The 21,076-nt window shown below is 40.7% G+C and overlaps 1 protein-coding gene across 15 annotated transcripts in view; it reads left to right on the top strand.

Moving 5' to 3' along the window:
* The first annotated feature begins 1,081 nt into the window (after positions 1 to 1,081).
* The window catches only part of LOC125885440 (thrombin-like enzyme elegaxobin-1), a 75,895-nt gene continuing 55,900 nt past the window's right edge, over positions 1,082 to 21,076 (top strand). For 3 of the 15 annotated variants that reach the window (XR_007448900.1, XM_049570973.1, XM_049570971.1), the window contains exons 1-5: positions 1,096 to 1,199; positions 2,754 to 2,928; positions 3,161 to 3,337; positions 3,478 to 3,539; positions 5,791 to 5,954. Coding sequence is in view for 14 of the 15 variants with exons in the window: in XM_049570973.1 (XP_049426930.1) it covers positions 1,160 to 1,199; positions 2,754 to 2,928; positions 3,161 to 3,337; positions 3,478 to 3,539; positions 5,791 to 5,954 (618 nt within the window). In the remaining variant the exon portion in view is untranslated. Of the gene's footprint in view, positions 1,200 to 2,753; positions 2,929 to 3,160; positions 3,338 to 3,477; positions 3,540 to 5,790; positions 5,955 to 6,084; positions 6,711 to 17,491; positions 17,719 to 21,076 lie in introns of those variants that run through there. The other 12 variants (XM_049570961.1, XM_049570960.1, XM_049570972.1 and 9 more) reach the window with 11 other exon arrangements.

The following is a 21,076-nucleotide window of genomic DNA, read 5'->3' as shown; positions in this document are numbered from 1 at the left end:
TTTGATAAGGCAACGGTAACGGAAAAAATTTTACTAAGTAACTCAAATAAAACTGTGTAACATTCACCATCTTGTGAGCAGCTGTTAGAGTCCAAGTGAGGTTAAATTTGACTCGATTTGACTTGTCAAATTACATAGCTGCATCTGTGAGCATACAGAGCTGTGAGAACAGCCTCCACTCTCCAAACCCCTCTACACACACACACACACACACACACAAAGCACTGGCCCTCGACAGGTCCATTCACATTTTGACGTTTTGGCGAAAGTTTTAATTCTGCACCTGTATCACTAGATGTCAATACATCCTACACACTTTACCATTAAGGGACACTTTTACCAATCTTTTGATCTTTAGACAATGGACTTAGGGCGTTTTCATATTAGGTAATGTATTGATTCGTACCATGCCTGGGCACGATTGCTCCTGGTCCACTCAGCATTCACATTGTTGTTCCATAACCAAGTACACCTGCATCATCATTTTTGTTGTGCTACAGTGTAGAAAAGGGCACTACAATCGGACACCGCTGCCCCTGGGACTGTCATCAGCTTTGAGCAGATCTCCCTCTCGCTGGAGCTCTGACTGCAGGTCAAAGGTAGCAGTGAAGCTGGAACCAGGTCTATTCGTGGCGGGCTGCGCTGCCGTCTGATATAGAGGCATCAGTATTAAAATGAGACTGTTTCATAACAGGTTACAAGCTCCTTGTAGTTGCGTTAAATACCATTCTGCTTTGGCACAGTAGGCATTCACACCTGATGCACACCGTACCAGAGTACGCATGAACCATACTCACAGTGTTCAAACTAATCAAGAGAACTGAACTTTGGGGTGTACTTAGATTTAGGCCCGGCTCCCTGATGTGAAAGCCCCCTTGAGTAATATCTGTGTTCATGCACAGTGGTGTCAGTTCCATGTTGGTTTCATCTGCCTAATGCAGCTGAGCTGAGGACAGTTTTTCTTTCCTCTTTGTATATCACAGTCTCTTTCATGACACTTGATAAGTCATCCAAATTTGCAAACCTGTGGACCTTTGTAGCCAATGGGGTTGTGTTGATAAACCTTATGAGGTGATTGGTGGCTCAGAGGCCAACAGGACAGTGTGAACAGATTTAAAAAGGTGCCACTGTAGAACCAGGAGGGCAGTCATTGGAAGAGATGGGTGGCATAACACGTCTTCTCCTTTTGCTGTGGGCCGGTGAGTATTGTTCACACATCCTAACTTTAACCATTCTATATGCTTTGAAATAGTATTCAGTGTGTTTGAGTTGAGTTAAAACATCAGAAGTGCTGTTACTCCACCTCTCACTCTCTCTTTGTGTTAAGACATCTATTTCATATTCTAAAAACAGTCTGAGTTATCAGTCAGTAACATTTTTAAATCAATTCCAAACTGTAGAGGAAGCCAGTGTGATGAGCCAGTGTGGTCTCTTCCTCTGATGTTCATTCATATCCTGACAGCTGAACTCTAGATCAGTTGGAGGTGTGAAGTGGCCTCAGTTGTGGACCTTCTCTTTTCTGAATGGCTCTTGTCTTTTCTAGAGAAGCCAGTTAGAAGTTTTGGTAGGTGGTGTGATGCAGCTCTGAGTGATATGGAGCAGATCCAGGGTTAGACAGCAGATGGTGGATGGCATTAAGAGCATAAAGATGTCAGGCCCTTTACTTCAAGCAAACTCAAACTGTGGTGCCTGCAGTTTGGTGTGTTGCACCAGATGTTGTGGCCATCATATTGTGTGCTCAAAGGTAGAGAAGCTATAGCGAATGATTAGCTCTCACATCAGAAAGTGTCTGGGAGCCCCACACTACCTCAGTAATATATGGAAAAGGGATTTTGGAGCCCTTTGTTATCAGTTTAACAGAGGAGTATAAATGTGCAAAAGCAAGGCTGAAGACAATGCTGTCAAAGTGGAGGGATATAACAGTGCAGAGTACAGCACCAGCGGTCTCAGCAGGAGCAAGTGGAATCCAAGAGAGGCACTTGTACAGGATCAGCTGTTAGATGTAGACATATTAAAGGGTATTTTTCTGAACAGTTCTGAACAGGCAATTCATGCAAGATTAAAGGGATACTTTGCTGATGTCCAACCAGCTTTGTGTCATAACAATATGGATAATGTGTGTATGAAATGTGTTAAACTTGTGTCAAACGGACAAGTTCACATTACGTCACCCACAAGCAGCTTCTTTTAATGGCTGGGTGCAGCGCTGTGCATTCTGGTAGTTGTAGGTTTTCTACCTCTGAGGCAAAATCGAACGCCACAGTGCTTTTCCTGTTTCAAAGGTGTTTGCATCTTTCTACTGCCAGGATGGCCCAGATTTATGAAAAGACCATCTTTGCAGTGGCTAAATAGTTCTTTAACCTCTCTCTCTTGTGACTCTATTGACCTGCCTGTCCTGTGACACCCTCACACAACTTTGTATTGAAACCATTTACCTTACATTACCTCACCCCACAGAGGAATTCATGCAAGTGCTCTTCTTTTTGTTCTAATGGAATTTTGCTTTAAGGTAAATAAATAAAGAAAAAAACAATTAAAAGGCAATAGTGAGAGATACTGTAATGCCACCTGATGTTAATGCTCTTCTAGGTTGTTGTATTATGAGTGACTGTTAGGGGACAGAAGCTCTTTTTGGCCTCCATACAAACACTCACACAACTTTTTGCAAAGTTTGCCTTTTATATTAACTGAGAGTGAAGAAACTGTTCTGAACAAGCAGTGTTCTGGCTTACAGGGAGACTTTTGTGTTTCAGGTGTCACAGTGAGCACAGCGATGGATCTGCATAAGAGAATCATTGGAGGTCGTGAGTGTCCTCACAATGAACGTCTGTACCATGTCAAAATAACTGATGACGCTGATGATATACTCTGTGGTGGATCTCTAATCAGTAACCAGTGGTTTCTGACTGCAGCTCACTGCTTACAGGAGTGAGTCTATGGCAATTTTACTAAAAAACTAGTAACAATATATTTCTCACTTATGAACACACAGAAAGTCCTGAAGCAGCAAGTAGCAAGGATTTGCTGTGAAACTACAGCATTCCCAAAATGAAGATAGCAATGCTTTTGTTCATGTTTAGTAATTACTGACCTATACTAATACATCATGATGCATCTAGTAATTCAGTGATGTTGCTCTTTAACCTCTGCTTATTTACAGCTCTATGACAGTATTTTTAGGTGCGCACCCAGGTCCAGAAAGAGAAGTGCAGATCACAACACATGAGATATTTAGGGACAACCGGGACAGACCTCATGACATCATGCTGGTGAGACTATCTCACCCCACTAACATTATCCCAGTACGACTTCCTGACTGTGCACATCGTCCCAATATGTGAGTTTTGATCTTTCCCCTTTATCTAGTCTAAAAGCTCAACTGCTGAGCAACTCCAAATCAAGCATCCCATTTGAATCGTTAGCAATTCTCTGCAAAGGGAACTGCTAAAAAAAAGCTGTCTTTTTACTGTATTTCAGAGGTGATACCGTTCAGATTGCAGGTCATGGACCCACAGCTGCAGGCCCACAAGGTGAAAGAGGTGAGATGAATCTTGTTTACTTTTTGATGATGATGATGATGATAATAACAATAATAATAATAATAATAATAATAATAATAATAATGATAATGATAATAATAATAATAATAATGATAATAATTATCAGCGTTTGTCACAGCCAGTTTTCTTATTTTTGTTTGTATGTTTGATATCATTACCAAAGCACATATATTATATACTTTTTTTTTCGTAAAAACATGTTGCTTATTAATTCTGTTTATACACAAGAAATCTTGATATCTCCATATACCTTCGTTTTAAGCCAAACCAGACAAATAGGGTCACATCTTTTCAATAAAGCAGATAAACAGCGTAGTTAGGGGCCGGGCCTATTGTTATCCTGCATCTTCTTCTTCATCTTCTTCTTCCGAGCAAATCCTACTTCCCATGCACGAAAAATCACCAAACTTTGCGCAAAGGTCCAGTCCCATGCCAGATTGCCTCAGCTGCAAAAACAGGCCAATAGTCCTGATGGTGGCGCTACAGCAAGCCTCTAAAGTTCAGTGAAAATTCACAACAAATCAACCATATGTGCTACAGATTTGCAACTTTCACCAAAATGTAGCCCCAATACTGAAGAAACTTTTGTACATTTAAACCTATTGCAAATTATGAAGTTCATCACTACTACTGTAAACCTATCTCCTCCCACAATTTTTGCTCAATTGACACCAAACTTGCTACAGAGCATCTTCAGACTGTCCTCCACAAACGATCCAGACAGATTTTTGATTTATCGAAAATTGAGCCTACAGTGCATCAAAATGTTTGACTGTAAACAGTACTGTAAACATATACTTGCAAATTCTTGCTCAATACATTTTAAATGTTCATTAAAAAAATGACAAAATTTTGGAGTCATGGTTGATGATGTTTGGAAAATGTAAGAATTTTATCTCAAAAACTGATTTTTTTTTTTTTTTTCCCCCAGCATTTTGAATTTTGCTCTCATGCGAACAATTGGAGTCAATGCAAAAATGGCATTTTTAAACATCAGTTTTTCACTTATGGAGCCAATAAATCATTGTTAAAAACAAATTACCAACATCTCCATGCTGTCTAGATGCAATATGTGTATTTTCGGATTTTTGTCTTAATAACTGAATTTTTTACAGTGGTTTCAAATCTGCCTTTACACACTAACAGCTGCTGTCTTGCACACAGGTGACCGGCTTAGTCAATTTGTGAAGCTACATGTGACATTTCCATTTGCCAATTAGCTCAGTGAGATAGAGGATGGTTCTTGGTGTTGAAGATTGTGTGTTCAAGCTTCAGCTCGTGCAACATTTCCATTTGAGAAATCTACCCAAACTGCTAATCATTGCAGCTGTAGAATTCCTACAATGAGCTAGAATAAGTTTTAAACATATATACCGCAGAGTTGTCTCTTGCTAATTAGCTCAGTGAGATAGAACATAATCTCTTATGCTTACAATGCCACCTCTTCCTACACTCTGCTTGTTGCTCAGAATTGCCTAATTTTGCCTAAAATTGCCCGACCATTGCTGTGCAGCAGCTATAATTAAAAGATGCTGTTTGATTCTTATAATAAGATGTTTGAATGCATTTATTATATTATTATATTATCATTAATAATAATTCATTAATCAATGTTTAATGAAGGCTATATGCACCTGTAAAAACAATAGAATCACCTGTAAATATTATCAAACTGCTATAATACAAATAATCCAGTTTCTAATTGCAGAAAAGTACTGTTGTTAGTCGGGTTGTTTTATATTATTTTATGTAAATAATCTTCTGTATTAATCAATATTTACTACAATAAAATGATTTACCACCCATAAAACATTTGATATACCCACCAGCTGTCTATCCAGATGATAGATAGATATGATCCACAGATAACACGAAGTTCACTGCTGCCTTAAGAGAACTTGCTGTTTTACATATAGGCCTACACAACAGGGGGTTTAGTAAGTTTTTGTGACAAACTAAGCCCAAAGATCATAAAATCCAAAATGAAATATGATTTTACATTACAAACGGATTAAACTGTATATCCAAAAACTCATACCATAACTTCACTTGTTGTGAAATTACACAAAAAAAATACAAAAATAAAACATACATTTTTTGGTTATTCAGGGTTACAGGTTTTTCACGTTATTTTGCACTGGTCTGTTTTTTTTTTTTATTTTGTTGTTTTCTTCATGTATTTCAAAAATTAAATAAATAAATAAACAGGAACATTTTTGTAAAATTACAGATTATATATACCTTGACGAACACGTTGAGTCAAGTACCCTCCAGTGTGCAGACACCACGGTTGTCGACTGTCAGCGTGTCAGAGACCTGGTTGGGCACATTGACCCAGACAAACTGTATCAGCACTTGTTCTGTGGCCAAAGGCATGGAGTGGATACATGTCCAGTGAGTTGGCATGGCTTCTAACCTTATACCTTTTTCATAGACATTAGAATTTTCCACTACTTTAATATAATACAGTAAGTATTTCCATAAATTATATAAAAGTCTGTATCAAATGACATCTCTCTCACAGGGTGACTCTGGTGGAGGAGTGGTGCGCAACGGCATGATCTACGGTGTCATTTCATTCAGTGGTGACTCGGATTATGTCTGTAGAGAACCAGCTGCATTTATGAACGTCTGTGAATACATCAATTGGATCAATGGTGTCATTACCAGACAGTAAAGATGTCAACAGACATTTCACATAAGAAAACAGTTGAGTTAACCTAAATTTGTAATCAATACATTTACGATTGATTGGTTTAATTTAAATTATTATTCTTGATACCCTTTAAGACAAACCTTAAATTCTGATTATATAACATGAATTTAGTTTCACAAGCTAGTGTCTAAGTTTACACATTCTTGCTGTCAGACTGTCAAAAATCATCTACATTTTGATTTTACAGATCTAAATTCAGATAAAGACAATTAGACATATCCCTTATATAGATTTAATATAGTATTAGTATTATTAGTATTATATAGTATTTTGCCTGTTAGTACACTCATTGAGTCATTGTGTGAAAACACTACAAAGGGCCAATTATAATAAGGTCTGCTATTCATTTAAAAATACTGGTAACAGTGATAAATATGACAGTTCTTTTACATGTTGTGTCTGTTGAAATAAAATTAAAGTGACTCACAATTTAACAGTTTGCTCTTGTTTATTTGCTTTTAATGTCACAAACAAAACAAAAAAAAATATGCAAACAGATTTTTGCACAATTTAGCTCGGGAACACGAAATGGACATACCACCACCTGTTAAGTTATTATGGCGAACATTTAGCAAAGAGTTGCTTCCTGTACACAGTCAGCAGTTATGGAGCAACATTAGCTTTCATTTGGAGTCGTGCTTCTGGCCACTATATAAAGTTAAGTCCAGTATATTTACTGTCATTTTAGCTCTGCTTTTGGGCTCCACCAAAGGTGATTATTTGCTCTTTAGCTGCTAAATGCTCCTCTATGATCACCAGCTAGTCGCTAACAGTGTCTGTCTGCTGGTTGATGCTAAGTGCACAATGGGTTTAACACTAGCCGTGGTTGTGCCATGATCTTTGCCTAACCATAACCAAGTGGTTTCTAGGGGGTGAAAATTGCAGAAATTCAGAGCCTACTATTCTGAGCCAACAGTCAGCTGCTGTTTGAAGCAGTGCTGAAGGACCGTCTCAGTGAGCCGCTCTCCTCCTGCTTTCTCTGCCTGGTTAGCACAAGCTAACATAGCAGCAGTGGCGTCTGACACCATATGCTTAACAACAATAATCTCCCTCCCGCACAGATATGGCGCAACTCTGTTGTTAAACACATTAATAACTGTTTCGTAACATTGGGCGTGTGATGCAAACAGTTTTAATCTCTTGATATATATCTACCAGCTGGCTGCTGAAGTTTGTTCTTAATTCTTGGTCTGAAAGTGGCAGTTTGAGTTTGGCAACACTTATCTGCTGAGTAAAACATGTTTATGAAATCAAACATGAATCTGTAGGAATGAGATAAAATGTGCTTCATCATAACACAACAAAAGCCAGATATGCGATGAGTGAAGCAACTGTTCAGAAACTAGTTGTTCCGTGCAACTCAGCAGGCGACTATAATGAACAGTAGAGCCAAATGGCTCAGTCTGATACAAACAGGTGGGGATGTGTGTGATAAAAGTAAAGGTTTATTTACTGCTCCACTCGTCTGCCTTAAAGATGCAGTTTAGACATTTTTATAACTGCTGATTCAATAAATTACATCCTATAGTATTCAGAGTATGACGCAGTAAAGGACTGCCATCAATGTAAACAGAGGTTCTGTTGCTATGGTTACTCATGAGATACAAGCTGATACCATCATGAAGCCACCTCACTGATTTAGAACTGCAAACTGACAGTTTCTTCTTTTTATTTTTACCTTTTATTGACATTCAGTAACACATTTATTATGTACTTTACTTCAATTATTAATCACATGGTCTCAACCTGAGTGTCTTCTTTTGTTTCTGAGATAAAAAGAAAGGAAAACAAAAAAACACAAATAAAGAAAAACATAACAAGAATAACTATCTATTTCAGCTACGCTGCCCCTCGCCTTTTTAGAGTAAAGACTGTGTTCTGTGCTATTTTCTTCTTTAGTTTCCAAGCCAAACTCAATTTAGATCTGCCTTCATAATACCTTTGTTTAAGAAACATTAGATTTCTCTTAATTCCGTGTGTAGTCAAATCATTAATTTCGTTCCTTGTTTTCTTATATATATATATATATATATATATATATACATATCCTGTGCTGTTTTCATTTTATGTTTTTTCTCTAATTCTTTTAATTTATTTTGTAATTCTTCTAATTTCTTATTTCTCATCTTTTTCTTATAAGAGGATATTGCTATAATTTTCCCTCTCAGGACAGCCTTTAGGGCATCCCATAGAATGGGAGGGGACACGTCACCATTATCATTTATTTCCAAGGACAAGTGGATCTCTCTTTAATCTGTTCTTTAAAGGGAGGATCATTGAGTAGGCTCAAGTTTAGTTTCCAATTATTCATTTTTTGTTGTAGGTTTAGATCAATAGACAGCTATACAGGTGCGTGGTCGCTTAAATCTATCGTACCAATTTCACAGGTGTTTATTTTGTCTTTGTCTTTTCCAAATGTTATAAAGTAATCTATTCTTGTGTATAATGAGTGGGGTGAGGAGTAGTGAGTATAGTCCCTTTGATCAGGATGTAAGTCTCTCCATATATCGATTAAACCAACCTCCTCAAATAATGTATTAATTTTCTTTACTAAAGACTTTGTATCCTGTGCTTTTCCATTAGAGGTGTCTAGTTTTGGCCATAGGTGTATATTTAGGTCTCCCCCACAGATTAGAAGGCCTGCTGTCTCTGATATCATCATATCAACCATTTTCTTGAAGAAATGGATATCGCTTCCATTTGTGCTTGTTCTTTCCTCATTTTAGTTATAATCTTATTACGTTTAATTGGGTTCAACAGCCAACTTCTGTAACCGAGGATCGGACCGCCAAGGCCCCCGCCTTGGTCTGCTGCCCAATCCACATTGCACCGAACCCTTCTCGATCCCTCTGCGGGTGGTTTGCCTGCAGGGGATGAACCCATGTAGCCGTTCGGGCTGGGCCCGGCCGGACCCCATGGGCGAAGGCCCGACCACCAGGCGCTCGCCCACGGACCACAACCCCAGGCCTGGCTCCAGGGCGGGGCCCCGGTAACCCTCCGGGCCGGGTACACGTATCCTTGATCATAACCATCATGAAGGGTCTTTTGAACCGTTCTTCATCTGACCCTTCGCCCAGAACCAATCTGCCATGGGAAACCCTACCAGGGGCAAAATGCCCCCGACAGCATAGCTCCTAGGGTCATTAGGGCACTCACGTTCACGAGTGAGGGTAGGATGGAGCGGGATTGGGGCAGCGTCAGCAGTGATGCGAGTGCTTAACCGGTCCGTTGTGGTGAAGAGGGAGCTTAGCCAGAAAGCGAAGCTCTCGATTTACCGGTCGATCTTCGTTCCAACCCTCACCTATGGTCATGAGCTCTGGGTAGAGACCGAAAGAATGAGATCGCGAATACAAGCGGCCGAAATGAGTTTCCTCCGCAGGGTGGCCGGGCTCAGCCTTAGGGATAGGGTGAGGAGCTCAGACATCCGGGAGGGACTCAGAGTAGAGCCGCTGCTCCTCCACATCGAGAGGAGCCAGTTGAGGTGGTTCGGGCATCTGGTAAGGATGCCTTCCGGACGCCTCCCTTGGGAGGTGTTTCGGGCATGTCCAACCAGGAGGAGACCTCGGGGCCGCCCCAGGACACGCTGGAGGGACTACATCACCCGGCTGGCCTGGGAACGCCTCGGGGTTCCCGCGGAAGAGCTGACGGAAGTGGCTGGGGAGAGGACTGTCTGGGCTTCCTTGCTGAGGCTGCTGTCCCCGTGACCCGGACCCGCATAAGCGGAGGACGACGAGTATGAGTACGAGTACGAGTACGAGTGGGTTCAACAGACTATTTACATTATGTGAAACGACTTTGACCTTGCCATTAGCCATACTCTGACTGTCTGAATGCTTTCGAAATAGCACAACCCGGTGCAATCAACACACTCCCTGAACATACATAAACAAACATTACATGAACATTAGAGCTGTATAGAACAACAGCTACTGAAAGAGCTCTTAGTTGTACTTGAACAAAGTAAAAAGAAGAAACAGATATGTTGACTTCTAACTGTGGGGTCTCCAATATGACCCTAAATAAGCCCAGATGAAAAAAAAATTTAAATACAAATAAAAATAATATTAAAAAACAAAATGAAAAAAATAAATAAAAAGTAAATAAATAAAATAAAAAAATAAATATAAATAAATAAAATAAAAATAAAATCAAATAAATAAATATAGACGGATAAAAATAAAATAGTAATAATAATAGTGTATAATAAATAAATAAATAAATAAATAAATAAATAAATAAATAAATAAAACAAAAATAAATAAAATGAAATAACCTGTCCCCTTCAAGTTTCAGTCTCTCAGTGTCCTATAGTCAGTCCTGCTCTTGGCACCTGAACGCTCGGAGTCTTTCCTTGTAGTCCCCGGTCCGATCCTTATTCACCTGTCCCTTCGTTTTTCTCTCTGTGTGCCACGATAAACGTCGGATCTGCTCCAATAAATTCTCTGGGCGTTTGATGACCGTTCCCGGAAATCCCCTCTTTGCCATGTCGCCAGTCGCCTCCTCCACCGAGCCATATAACACAGTTCCCTCCGGATAAAAGACTGTCATCTTTGCTGGGAATGGGGTTTGGAACCGGATTTCACCTCTGCATATTCCCTCCGCTGCTTCAGAACCACAGGTGCATAGTCATGATCCAGGTTAATGCTGTTTCCCAGGTACTCAAACCCACGTTTATGTCAGGTTAGTTTTAATATTTCTTCTTTCCTTCTGTAGCTGGCCATTTTGGCAACGATGGATCGTTGTGCCGCCTTGACACCAGAGCGTGGTGCGCTCTCTCAACTCGTAGCTCAGCGGAGTTGGGCAGCTCGAATTTATCCCTTAATAAACGTTCCACAAAAGGAACCATCAACGTAGCTTCCGATCCCTCTTTGACACCATGTATTCTGATATTTTCTCTTCTGGACCGTCCCTCCAGGTCCGTCACCCTGGTCTCCATTTCGGTATGCAGTTTGAGCATCTCTGTTACTGCTTCCTCATTAGCCAGTATTTGAGTTTCAGCTTCTATGATCCTTTCTTCTGCCTCTTCCACTCTCTTGTTTGTTTTATTTATTTCCTCTCTAATTCCCTTCAGCTGCGCATCATTGACTTTCCTGAATTCTCTTAGTTCTTTAAGTATAAGGTCCAGGCTCGCATTGCTAGCTTGTTCCCCTTCGTTTGTTAGCATGTCGTTATCCTCCATGGCGCTGCTAGCAGGTGAAGTCTGGTCGACTCCGTTTCCCTCGTGTAACTCGTAGCCTACTGTATAACATTAGATTTCTTACTGATTTTTCCTCTTGGCATCTTGAAGCCCTCAGTCTTATTTCTTGCTGCCGCAAATTTGTTTTCACAAATTCGAGTTGCTATGGGCTGTTTTTAACTCAAATGTCGGGAGCTCGTTCTCCTGTGCTGCCATCTTCTAGCTTGCCAAACTGGAAGTCACAAACTGACAGTTTCAATAGAGCTACTTAGTAGGTGTCCCATATCAGGTTTTAATGGACACCCTGCAGCACCCTGCAACCAGAGTCGAGTATTCACCCAGACCATGCTATAAATGTTGCCATCGTACTTTTCGGCAAAACTCCAGATATGTAACATTTGTACATTATTACATAGAGGATATGTTAAAACTTTACATTTCTACACATTTCAGCAACACTGTGGATAATGCATGGTTATGTTAAGCCACAAAAACACTTGGTTAAGGTCAGGAAAAGATCATATTTTGGCTCAAAACACCCAGTTTTGGTGGCACAAGGGCTGTCAAAAATGCTGCTGATGTTTTGCTACAAAACACCAACTATAGGTGGCACAGTCACTGCAAGAAATGCCACTGATGTCTCACCAAAAAACAACCATTTTCATCTGCTGCTTGGCAGCCATCTTGCCAAGATGTCACACCATCCTTGTCATCCACCATGACTTGCAAGTAAAATCATCGGCACCACTTACTGCAGCAATCCCCATGAACCATGACCTCTCCGGCAACGGTAAACAGCTGGTCAACTGTTTGGCCTGATAGTTGGAGCAGTCCCTTGGACCACTTCCTCCACCCTCTCATCCACAGGCACAGTCCTCAACATCCCTGCAACAATGACGAGGGTATACAGATGGATTTGATTATTCTGACTCCGTACTCCAGGACACTGAATTGGACTTTGGACATTTTTTAGAATAAAGTATTGAATTTTAGCTTTGAAAGTGTTCACAACCACACTGAGTGCACAGTGTAGGCCTCAGAACCATTTTGATGCAAGTTACCTGAAAAGACCTTTGCTAACACTTCTTCCCTTTCTTACTTCTGGTTTGAGGATGACTGACTATTTTCCATTGTTTTGCTTCTTCATTTCACCTGAAATCTTCACGTTAAATCTGCAAGTCAGGATGAAGAGTCAAAACACCACAAGATTTCTAAATGGTTTTAAAGAAAACACTTTTGACTGTAAGTAACAGCAATAACAAGGTACTACAAAAGTAAGGATCGCTGCATGGTGGAAAGAAATCCAACTAAGTAGTGCTTGATGGTTAAAATGTTGAATTGTTCTGTCAGTGTCAGAGACATGAATCTTTGGGAGCTACAACGCAACAAAAGCCGAGCATATCTTGAATGGGACAATTGTTTGTACCATCTAAAAACCAATGTGACTAAATACATTTTGAAACACAGTATTTGCCTAATTCATTGGGGAGGTAAAAATTATGGCTGAGGTTGTTGACCATTGCTGTTGTCCAGGAGACAGACACCGTCTCCACATTTGAGAATACGCTTTAAGGGAAAGTGCACCCAAAAATTAAAATTCACCCATTATCTACTCACCCATATGCCGATGGAGGCTCAGGTGAAGTTTTAGAGTCCTCACAACATGTGCGGAGATCCAAGGGGAGAGGGGGTAGCAACATAACTCCACCTAATCGAGGCGTACTGGCAGAACAGTTAAACATCTTTGATAAAGCTTGTAGTTAGGGCTTGCTCAGACTTGCCTTGGACTATTTGGTAGTTAGATGGACTTTGGCCTAGTATATCCAGGGGATGTCCCATGATACACTGACCTTCTCTCTCTGTTTGTACACATTCATGTCCCATTAATGCATGTTACTGACTTGGCTTCTTCCCTGGAACTTTTGTGCTTTCTCAGGACAGTGTGAACAGACTTAAAAAGCCAACTTGGTTGCACCAGGAGGGCAGTCATCAAAAATTCCATGACAGCGATGGCACATCTTACGTCTCTTCTCTTTGTGCTGTGAGTCGGTGAGTAGTTAACAATTTCTAAAGATTTTAGTTTACACTGAGCTTATAGTCTCTTTCAGTTCTCGTGCAATACGAGTTAACCTGCAAGACAGTGGAGCACAAAGGCTCCGGAGAAGAAGCAGAAGAAGTTTGTGACATGCAGTACGGCCGAGTTAGTGGGATGCAGTAGGAGCAAAGGAGAGAGAGAGAGAGAGAGGAGAGAAGGTGCTTGATGTATTGCAGGAGGTCCCCCGGCAGACTAGGCCTAAGTCAGCCTAACTAGGGGCTGGTACAGGGCGAGCCTGAGCCAGCCCTAACTATAAGCTTTGTCAAAGAGGAAAGTCTTAAGTCTAGTCTTAAATGTGGAGACGGTGTCTGCCTCCCGGACCGTAACAGGAAGATGATTCCACAGGCGAGGAGCCTGATAGCTGAAGGCTCTGGCTCCTGATCTACTTTTGGAGACTTTAGGGACCACAAGTAACCCTGCGTTCTCAGAGCGCAGTGTTCTGGTGGGATAATATGGCACTATGAGCTCTTTAAGATATGACGAAGCCTGACCATTTAGAGCTTTATAAGTTAGGAGTAGGATTTTAAATTCAATTCTGGATTTTACAGGGAGCCAGTGCAGAGAAGCTAAAACAGGAGAAATTTGTTCTCACCTCTTAGTTCCTGTTAGTACACGTGCTGCTGCATTCTGAATTAGCTGGAGAGTTTTTAAAGACTTACTAGAGCTACCTGATAATAGAGAGTTACAGTAATCCAGCCTTCAAATCTTTGTCATCGTCTTTCTAAACGTAGACTATAGCTTTTAATGAGAATTAAAAGACAAATCGTGATCAAATATTTCTCTGAGGTTTCTTACAGTGGTGCTAGAGACCAGAGCAATGGCATTTAGAGAAACTATGTCATCAGATAAAGAGTCTCTGAGGCCAAGAACAATAACTTCAGTTTTGTCTGAATTTAACATCAAGAAATTAGAAGTCATCCAGGTTTTTAGGTCTTTAAGACAATTATGAAGTTTAGTTAATTGATTAGTTTCTTCTGGCTTTGTCGATAAATACAATTGTGTATCATCCGCATAACAATGGAAATTTACAGAGTGATTCCTGATGATGTTACCTAAGGGCAGTTTTGGGCAGTAACATGTTACAGTAATAATAAGTATAATATTACTTTTCCCAGTAACGAGGGTTGTGGCGAGTTATTTATCAGATTTAAGTAATAATATTACAGTTACTTACCCCCAGAAAGCTCGCTACTGCGTTACAATGGGGAACAGCTGATATTCCAATACTGTTGTGAGCAGCGAGCACCACTATCCACCAGATGCGATAGTCAGGTGATAACCATCTTGCAAATAGGGCGATCACCGGTCTTGTTTCAACGCCATCTTGGGGATTCAGGCGCTTGTTGAGTGCGACATGCTACGCAGCTGCATAATCAGTGTAGTGCACCAAGGTGGTTTGTATTCGATAATAAACTACATTCTGTGACGGCCCCTGCTTGGCTGCATGGGTTGGTTTAGTTCATGCTATGTTAATGACGTAATTGGTGACATGATGTGTTGTCTTTTCCCCGAGGTCATCAGCTGATTGTCTTGATCACGAGCACCTGGGCCCGGTGCGTGGACAGATATAAGCGGTGCTGGCCGACGCCGTGCGCTCTCTCTCTCCCGACTCTTCGCCAGCGCCCATACTTTTGTTTGGCTTTTCTGTTTATTTAGGTTATCTCCACAACATCACATCTCGCATGCTCCACACATCCACATGTACACTACTGATCACACTGACTAACACGTCCCATACCTGCATTATGTTTATTTACGTTGCTTTATTTAAATAAATATACTTTTGTATATGAGTTCGCGCTGTGTCTCTCCGCTTTTGTCATTGCCTGCGAGCCGGGTTATGACAATTCACAGAGACATAATAAAAGTGTGACACCGTCTGTCATCATAGAGAGCACCGTCTATTTATCTTGCGCATGTGCACATGCGCATACATCTCTGTCTGTCAAGCCTTAGCTATGTTTAGTGGTGATCACCGAGATTCACACAGGGATGTACTGGGAAAGTAATTTATTATTACATAAGTAACTAGTTACTTTTGGCTGGGAGTAATAAGTAAAGTAACAATATTACTTTTAAAAAGGGTAATTAGTAATAAGTAATATCTTACATGGGCGGCACGATGGTGTGGTGGTTAGCACTCTCGCCTCACAGCAAGAGGGTTGCCGGTTCAATCCTGGGCGTGGGAGCCCTTCTGTGCGGAGTTTGCATGTTCTCCCCGTGTCGGAGGTTCTCTCCGGGCACTCTGGCTTCCTCCCACAGTCCAAAGACATGCAGCTTGGGGACTAGGTTAATTGATAACTCTAAATTGTCCGTAGGTGTGAATGTGAGCGTGAATGGTTGTCTGTCTCTACGTGTCAGTCCTGCGACAGTCTGGCGACCTGTCCAGGGTGTACCCTGCCTCTCGCCCGATGTCAGCTGGGATAGGCTCCAGCCCCCCCGTGACCCTCAAGAGGATGAAACGGTTAGAAGATGAATGAATGAATGAATGAATGAATAAAATCTTACATTTTTTGAGTAACAAGCCCAACACTGCCTAAGGGAAGCATATATAGAGTGAACAGGATAGGTCCAAGCACAGAACCTTGTGGAACTCCAAAAAAAACTTTAGTACGTAAAGATGATTCATTATGAACATGAACAAACTGAAAACAATTAGATAAATAAGATTTACACAGCTTAGTGCAGAACCTTTTAGGCCAATTAAATGTTCCAGTCTCTGAAGCAGAATTTGATGGTCAATTGTGTCAAACGCCGCACTAAGATCTAATAAAACAAGTACAGAGACGAGTCCTTTGTCTGAAGCAATCAGAAGATTATTTGTAATTTTAATTAGTGCTGTGTCAGTGCTATGATGCACTCTAAATCCTGACTGGAATTCCTCAAATAAATTATTATCATAGAGAAAGTCACACAGCTGGTCTGTGACTACTTTCTCAAGGATCTTTGAAAGAAAGGTAACGTTTCACTTAAAAAAACTACCAACAACATACACCATTTCTCGCTCATAAATTGAATCTGAAAGTCCTCCAGCAGCAATCAGTACTGACTTTACGCAGTTTTAAGAATTAAAAAAAAGTAAAAAAAATACCACAATCCATCTTGTGAGCAGCTGTTAGAGTCCAAGTGAGGTTAAATTTGACTCGATTTGACTTGTCAAATTACATAGCTGCATCTGTGAGCATACAGAGCTGTGAGAACAGCCTCCACTCTCCAAACCCCTCTACACACACACACACACACACACCAAGCACTGGCCCTCAGCAGGGCCATTCATATTTTAGCATTTTTGTGAAAGTTTTAATTCTGCACCCGTACTACGAGATGTCAATACATCCTACACACTTTACCATTAAGGGACACTTACCAATCTTTAGACAATGGACTTAGGGCGTTTTCATGTTAGGTAATGTATTGATTCGTTCCATGCCTGAGTACGATTGCTCCTGGTCCACTCCGCCGCCACTCAGCGTTCACATTGTTGTTCCATAACCAAGAACACCTGCATCATCATTTTTGTTGTGCTACAGTGTAGAAAAGGGCACTACACTCGGACACCGCTGCCCCTGGGACTGTCATCAGCTTTGAGCAGATCTCCCTCTCGCCGGAGTTCTGACTGCAGGTCAAAGGTAGCAGTGAAGCTGGAACCAGGTCTATTCGTGGTGCGCTGCTATTGATGTAGAGGCATCAGTATTAAATTGAGACTGTTTCATAACAGGTTACAAGCTCCCTGTAGTTGCGTACCAGAGTACGCATGAACCATACTCACAGTGTTCAAACTAATCAAGAGAACTGAACTTTGGGGTGTACTTAGATTTAGGCCCGGCTCCCTGATGTGAAAGCCCCCTTGAGTAATATCTGTGTTCATGCACAGTGGTGTCAGTTCCATGTTGGTTTCATCTGCCTAATGCAGCTGAGCTGAGGACAGTTTTTTTTCCTCTTTGTATATCACAGTCTCTTTCATGACACTTGATGAGTCATCCAAAAGTGCAAACCTGTGGACCTTTGTAGCCAATGGGGTTGTGTTGATAAACCTTTATGAGGTGATTGGTGGCTCAGAGGCCAACAGGGAAGTGTGAACAGATTTAAAAAGGTGCCACTGTAGAACCAGGAGGGCAGTCATTGGAAGAGATGGGTGGCATAACACGTCTTCTCCTTTTGCTGTGGGCCGGTGAGTATTGTTCACACATCCTAACTTTAACCATTCTATATGCTTTGAAATAGTATTCAGTGTGTTTGAGTTGAGTTAATCCATCAGAAGTGCTGTTACTCCACCTCTCACTCTCTCTTTGTGTTAAGACATCTATTTCATATTCTAAAAACAGTCTGAGTTATCAGTCAATAACATTTTTAAATCAATTCCAAAATGTAGAGGAAGCCAGTGTGATGAGCCAGTGTGGTCTCTTCCTCTGATGTTCATTCATATCCTGACAGCTGAACTCTAGATCAGTTGGAGGTGTGAAGTGGCCTCAGTTGTGTACCTTCTCTCTTTTCTGAATGGCTCTTGTCTTTTCTAGAGAAGCCAGTTAGAAGTTTTGGTAGGTGGTGTGATGCAGCTCTGAGTGATATGGAGCAGATCCAGGGGTTGAGACAGCAGATGGTGGATGGCATTAAGAGCATAAAGATGTCAGGCCCTTTACTTCAAGCAAACTCAAAGTGTGGTGCCTGCAGTTTGGTGTGTTGCACCAGATGTTGTGGCCATCATATTGTGTGCTCAAAGGTAGAGAAGCTATAGCGAATGATTAGCTCTCACATCAGAAAGTTTCTGGGAGCCCCACACTACCTCAGCAGTATATGGAAAAGGGATTTTGGAGCCATTTTTCTGAACAGTTCTGAACAGGCAATTCATACAAGATTAGAGGGACACTCTGCTGACTTTCAACCAGCTTTGTGTCATAACAATATGGATAGTATGTGTATGAAATGTGTTAAACTTCCACCATCTTACCAGCGCCTACATCTGCCTGCTTCCCTCTCAGACAGCTGCTCAAGCTTCAGGCTGCATCTTTCTATTGCGAGGATGGCCCAGTTTAAATATATAAATAAAATATACTTATAAATATACTTTAAAGACACTGATGCATTTTGTAATGCCACCCGTTGTTTAGTGTTGTTTTAGGTCGTTGCGCAAATCGTCACATATCATAGGGCTGGGCGATATTACTTAAAATCAGTATCACGATTAATTGAAGCTTTTACCTCGATTACGATTAATGAATGATTATTTTATTATTTACAAAAAAACAAAACCTTTTTGGGGGGGGGGGTAAATGTGCTCGACTATTATTCTTAAATCCTTTGCATATTGTGTGGCATTTGTAAAGGCCTGTGACAGCGACCGTTGCTTTGTGGAAGCACTAGTTGTCAGGCGCTTGTCAGTCTCCTTCTTTTTTGTCCCCCCTCTATTAAAGATGAAAGGAGGCTGAAAATTACAGGACGTCTGTTCTGATGATAAGTCACTGGTCCTGAAATGTGTGTTTCTCTTCTATAACACAAATTCTACATCTCCAAGGCGATGTCTTTCCACATTTAGACTTCCTTCGCCTTTCAAACGGGGCAGAGCTCCATGAGAAACAGTAGGAGAGACACAGCCCGAGGGGAACCCAGAGGCGTTTCTCAATACTCAAGTTCAGTAGTTCGGACTTGTGGACTTGGCAAGTTCGGAGCTGGCAAGTCCACGCGAGAGTCCGGACTTCCCAAGAACGGGAGGACGGGAGTACAGTCATTTCTGCTTTTGGAACAGCAGCGTTGTATAGCCTCCATGCATTTAGAAAGAAACAATATAAACACAGCCCAGACCTGCGTCTTTTCATAGACATTGTAATATTTTAATAAAATGTCTTATTAAATCTTTTCTCTGCACCTGGCTTCTGATTATAATCAAAAGTCAGGTGCGGGGGAAAAGTTTGTGGAGAGTTGGTGGTTATTGTGATCGTGAGCATTGGTGAGTTGGAAATCAAAAATCAATAATTGACATGGATGGGAGAAGGCGTCTTGGTGCAGTTATTGCAGCAGGATTGCTGTAGGCTACCTGCAGGCTGAGGAGGAGGCTGCCCAGCTGAGGAGGCAGATCCCAGAAAGACAGCGAAGAATGAGGCGGAGGATGAGGATGAGGATGAGACGTGATGAGACAAATGAAAAGTTCAAAGTACTCATTATGCAGAGTGACCCAGTTTCAAGTGTTGTAATCATCATATACATGAATATGTATTGAGTATTAATTGAACAATTTACACGTAGGCTACATGTAAGCAGCATTTAAATGTTGTCATGGTAGAACTAATTTTAACACCTTTCACTAGTGTACTAGTCTAATATATAACAACACACAGCAACTTGTAAATATGAAACTTACAACATATAAAACAAACTATCTGAAAAGTAACTATAACTATCAAATAAATGTAGCTCCAGTAGAATGTACAGTATTTCCCTCTAAGTATAAAGTAGCACAAAATGGAAATACCCAAAGTACAAGTACATCACATTTGTACTTAAGTACAGTAGCTACTTGAGTAAATATACTTAGTTACTGTCCATCTCTGCATTTGTCTCATCATTATGCTTTCTGTCTACATTTTTATGGAGACTTGACAGTTTACTTGGTGCACCTAGAAAAAACAAAAGCAGTTTAATGTTGTATTAAGTCTGACATTTTATTGAAGTGTTGAGTTGTAGATTGTGGTGCTGTTGAACTGTACTGGATTACACTGAGAAAAAATGTGTGTGACATAGAACATAGAAAAATAAACCAGCTACATTCTGTCTTACCTTTCCTCAGTACAGTTGCAGCCTTCATTGAAAGTGGGTCCTCCATGCTAAGCTGCACACACACACTTTGTAATCAGTCCTAGGTATTCTGGTCTGGGAAAATCCTGTGGACCAGAGTTGATTTGTTGGTGTGTTTTTTTGCAGATGTACCATGGTACAAAACTTACATGGCATAGTTTTTTCACGGGACAAAAAAATCCCAAAATCATGGACATGAGTAAAGCCCTATCATGGACTGGGATTAGTTTTACATGGGAGACAAATGTAGTGTTAATTACCAGAAATTTTAGTCCGAAGAGTATGTGCCATGCATTACTGCACGATGAATGTAAAGATTACCGCTGACTTCTGAGCTACCAAAGGGTCCCGGACCAGCAGTAAATATGTGTGTAGATATTTCGTCATATCCTGTTTACAAGTGGTTTTTCGGACTATAGAATAGGACTGACAACCTCTCCAATGTCTCATGTCACTATTTGTCGGCTTTTCATAATGTAATGGATGCACTGGTTAGTTCATCAGTTGAATTTACAATAATTTTACAATAATAAATTAGATCAACTTTTGGTCTATAATTGGCTTATTGTTGGCTATATTACTCATTTTAATAAAAAAAAAAATAAACACCAAAATAATTAGAAACTTTTTTTTTTTATTGATACTCCTCCTCTGACAGAGGACACAACAGAGCCGGTTATCACACAGTTAAACTTACAAACATTTGTGTTTCAATGTCACAGTGAGCACCGTGGTGGATC

This window comes from Epinephelus fuscoguttatus, linkage group LG3, assembly GCF_011397635.1.
Source record: "Epinephelus fuscoguttatus linkage group LG3, E.fuscoguttatus.final_Chr_v1".
Lineage (NCBI taxonomy): Eukaryota > Metazoa > Chordata > Actinopteri > Perciformes > Serranidae > Epinephelus > Epinephelus fuscoguttatus.
The sequence above is the reverse complement of the archived record's forward strand: the minus strand, read 5'-3'. Positions and strand labels throughout refer to the sequence as shown.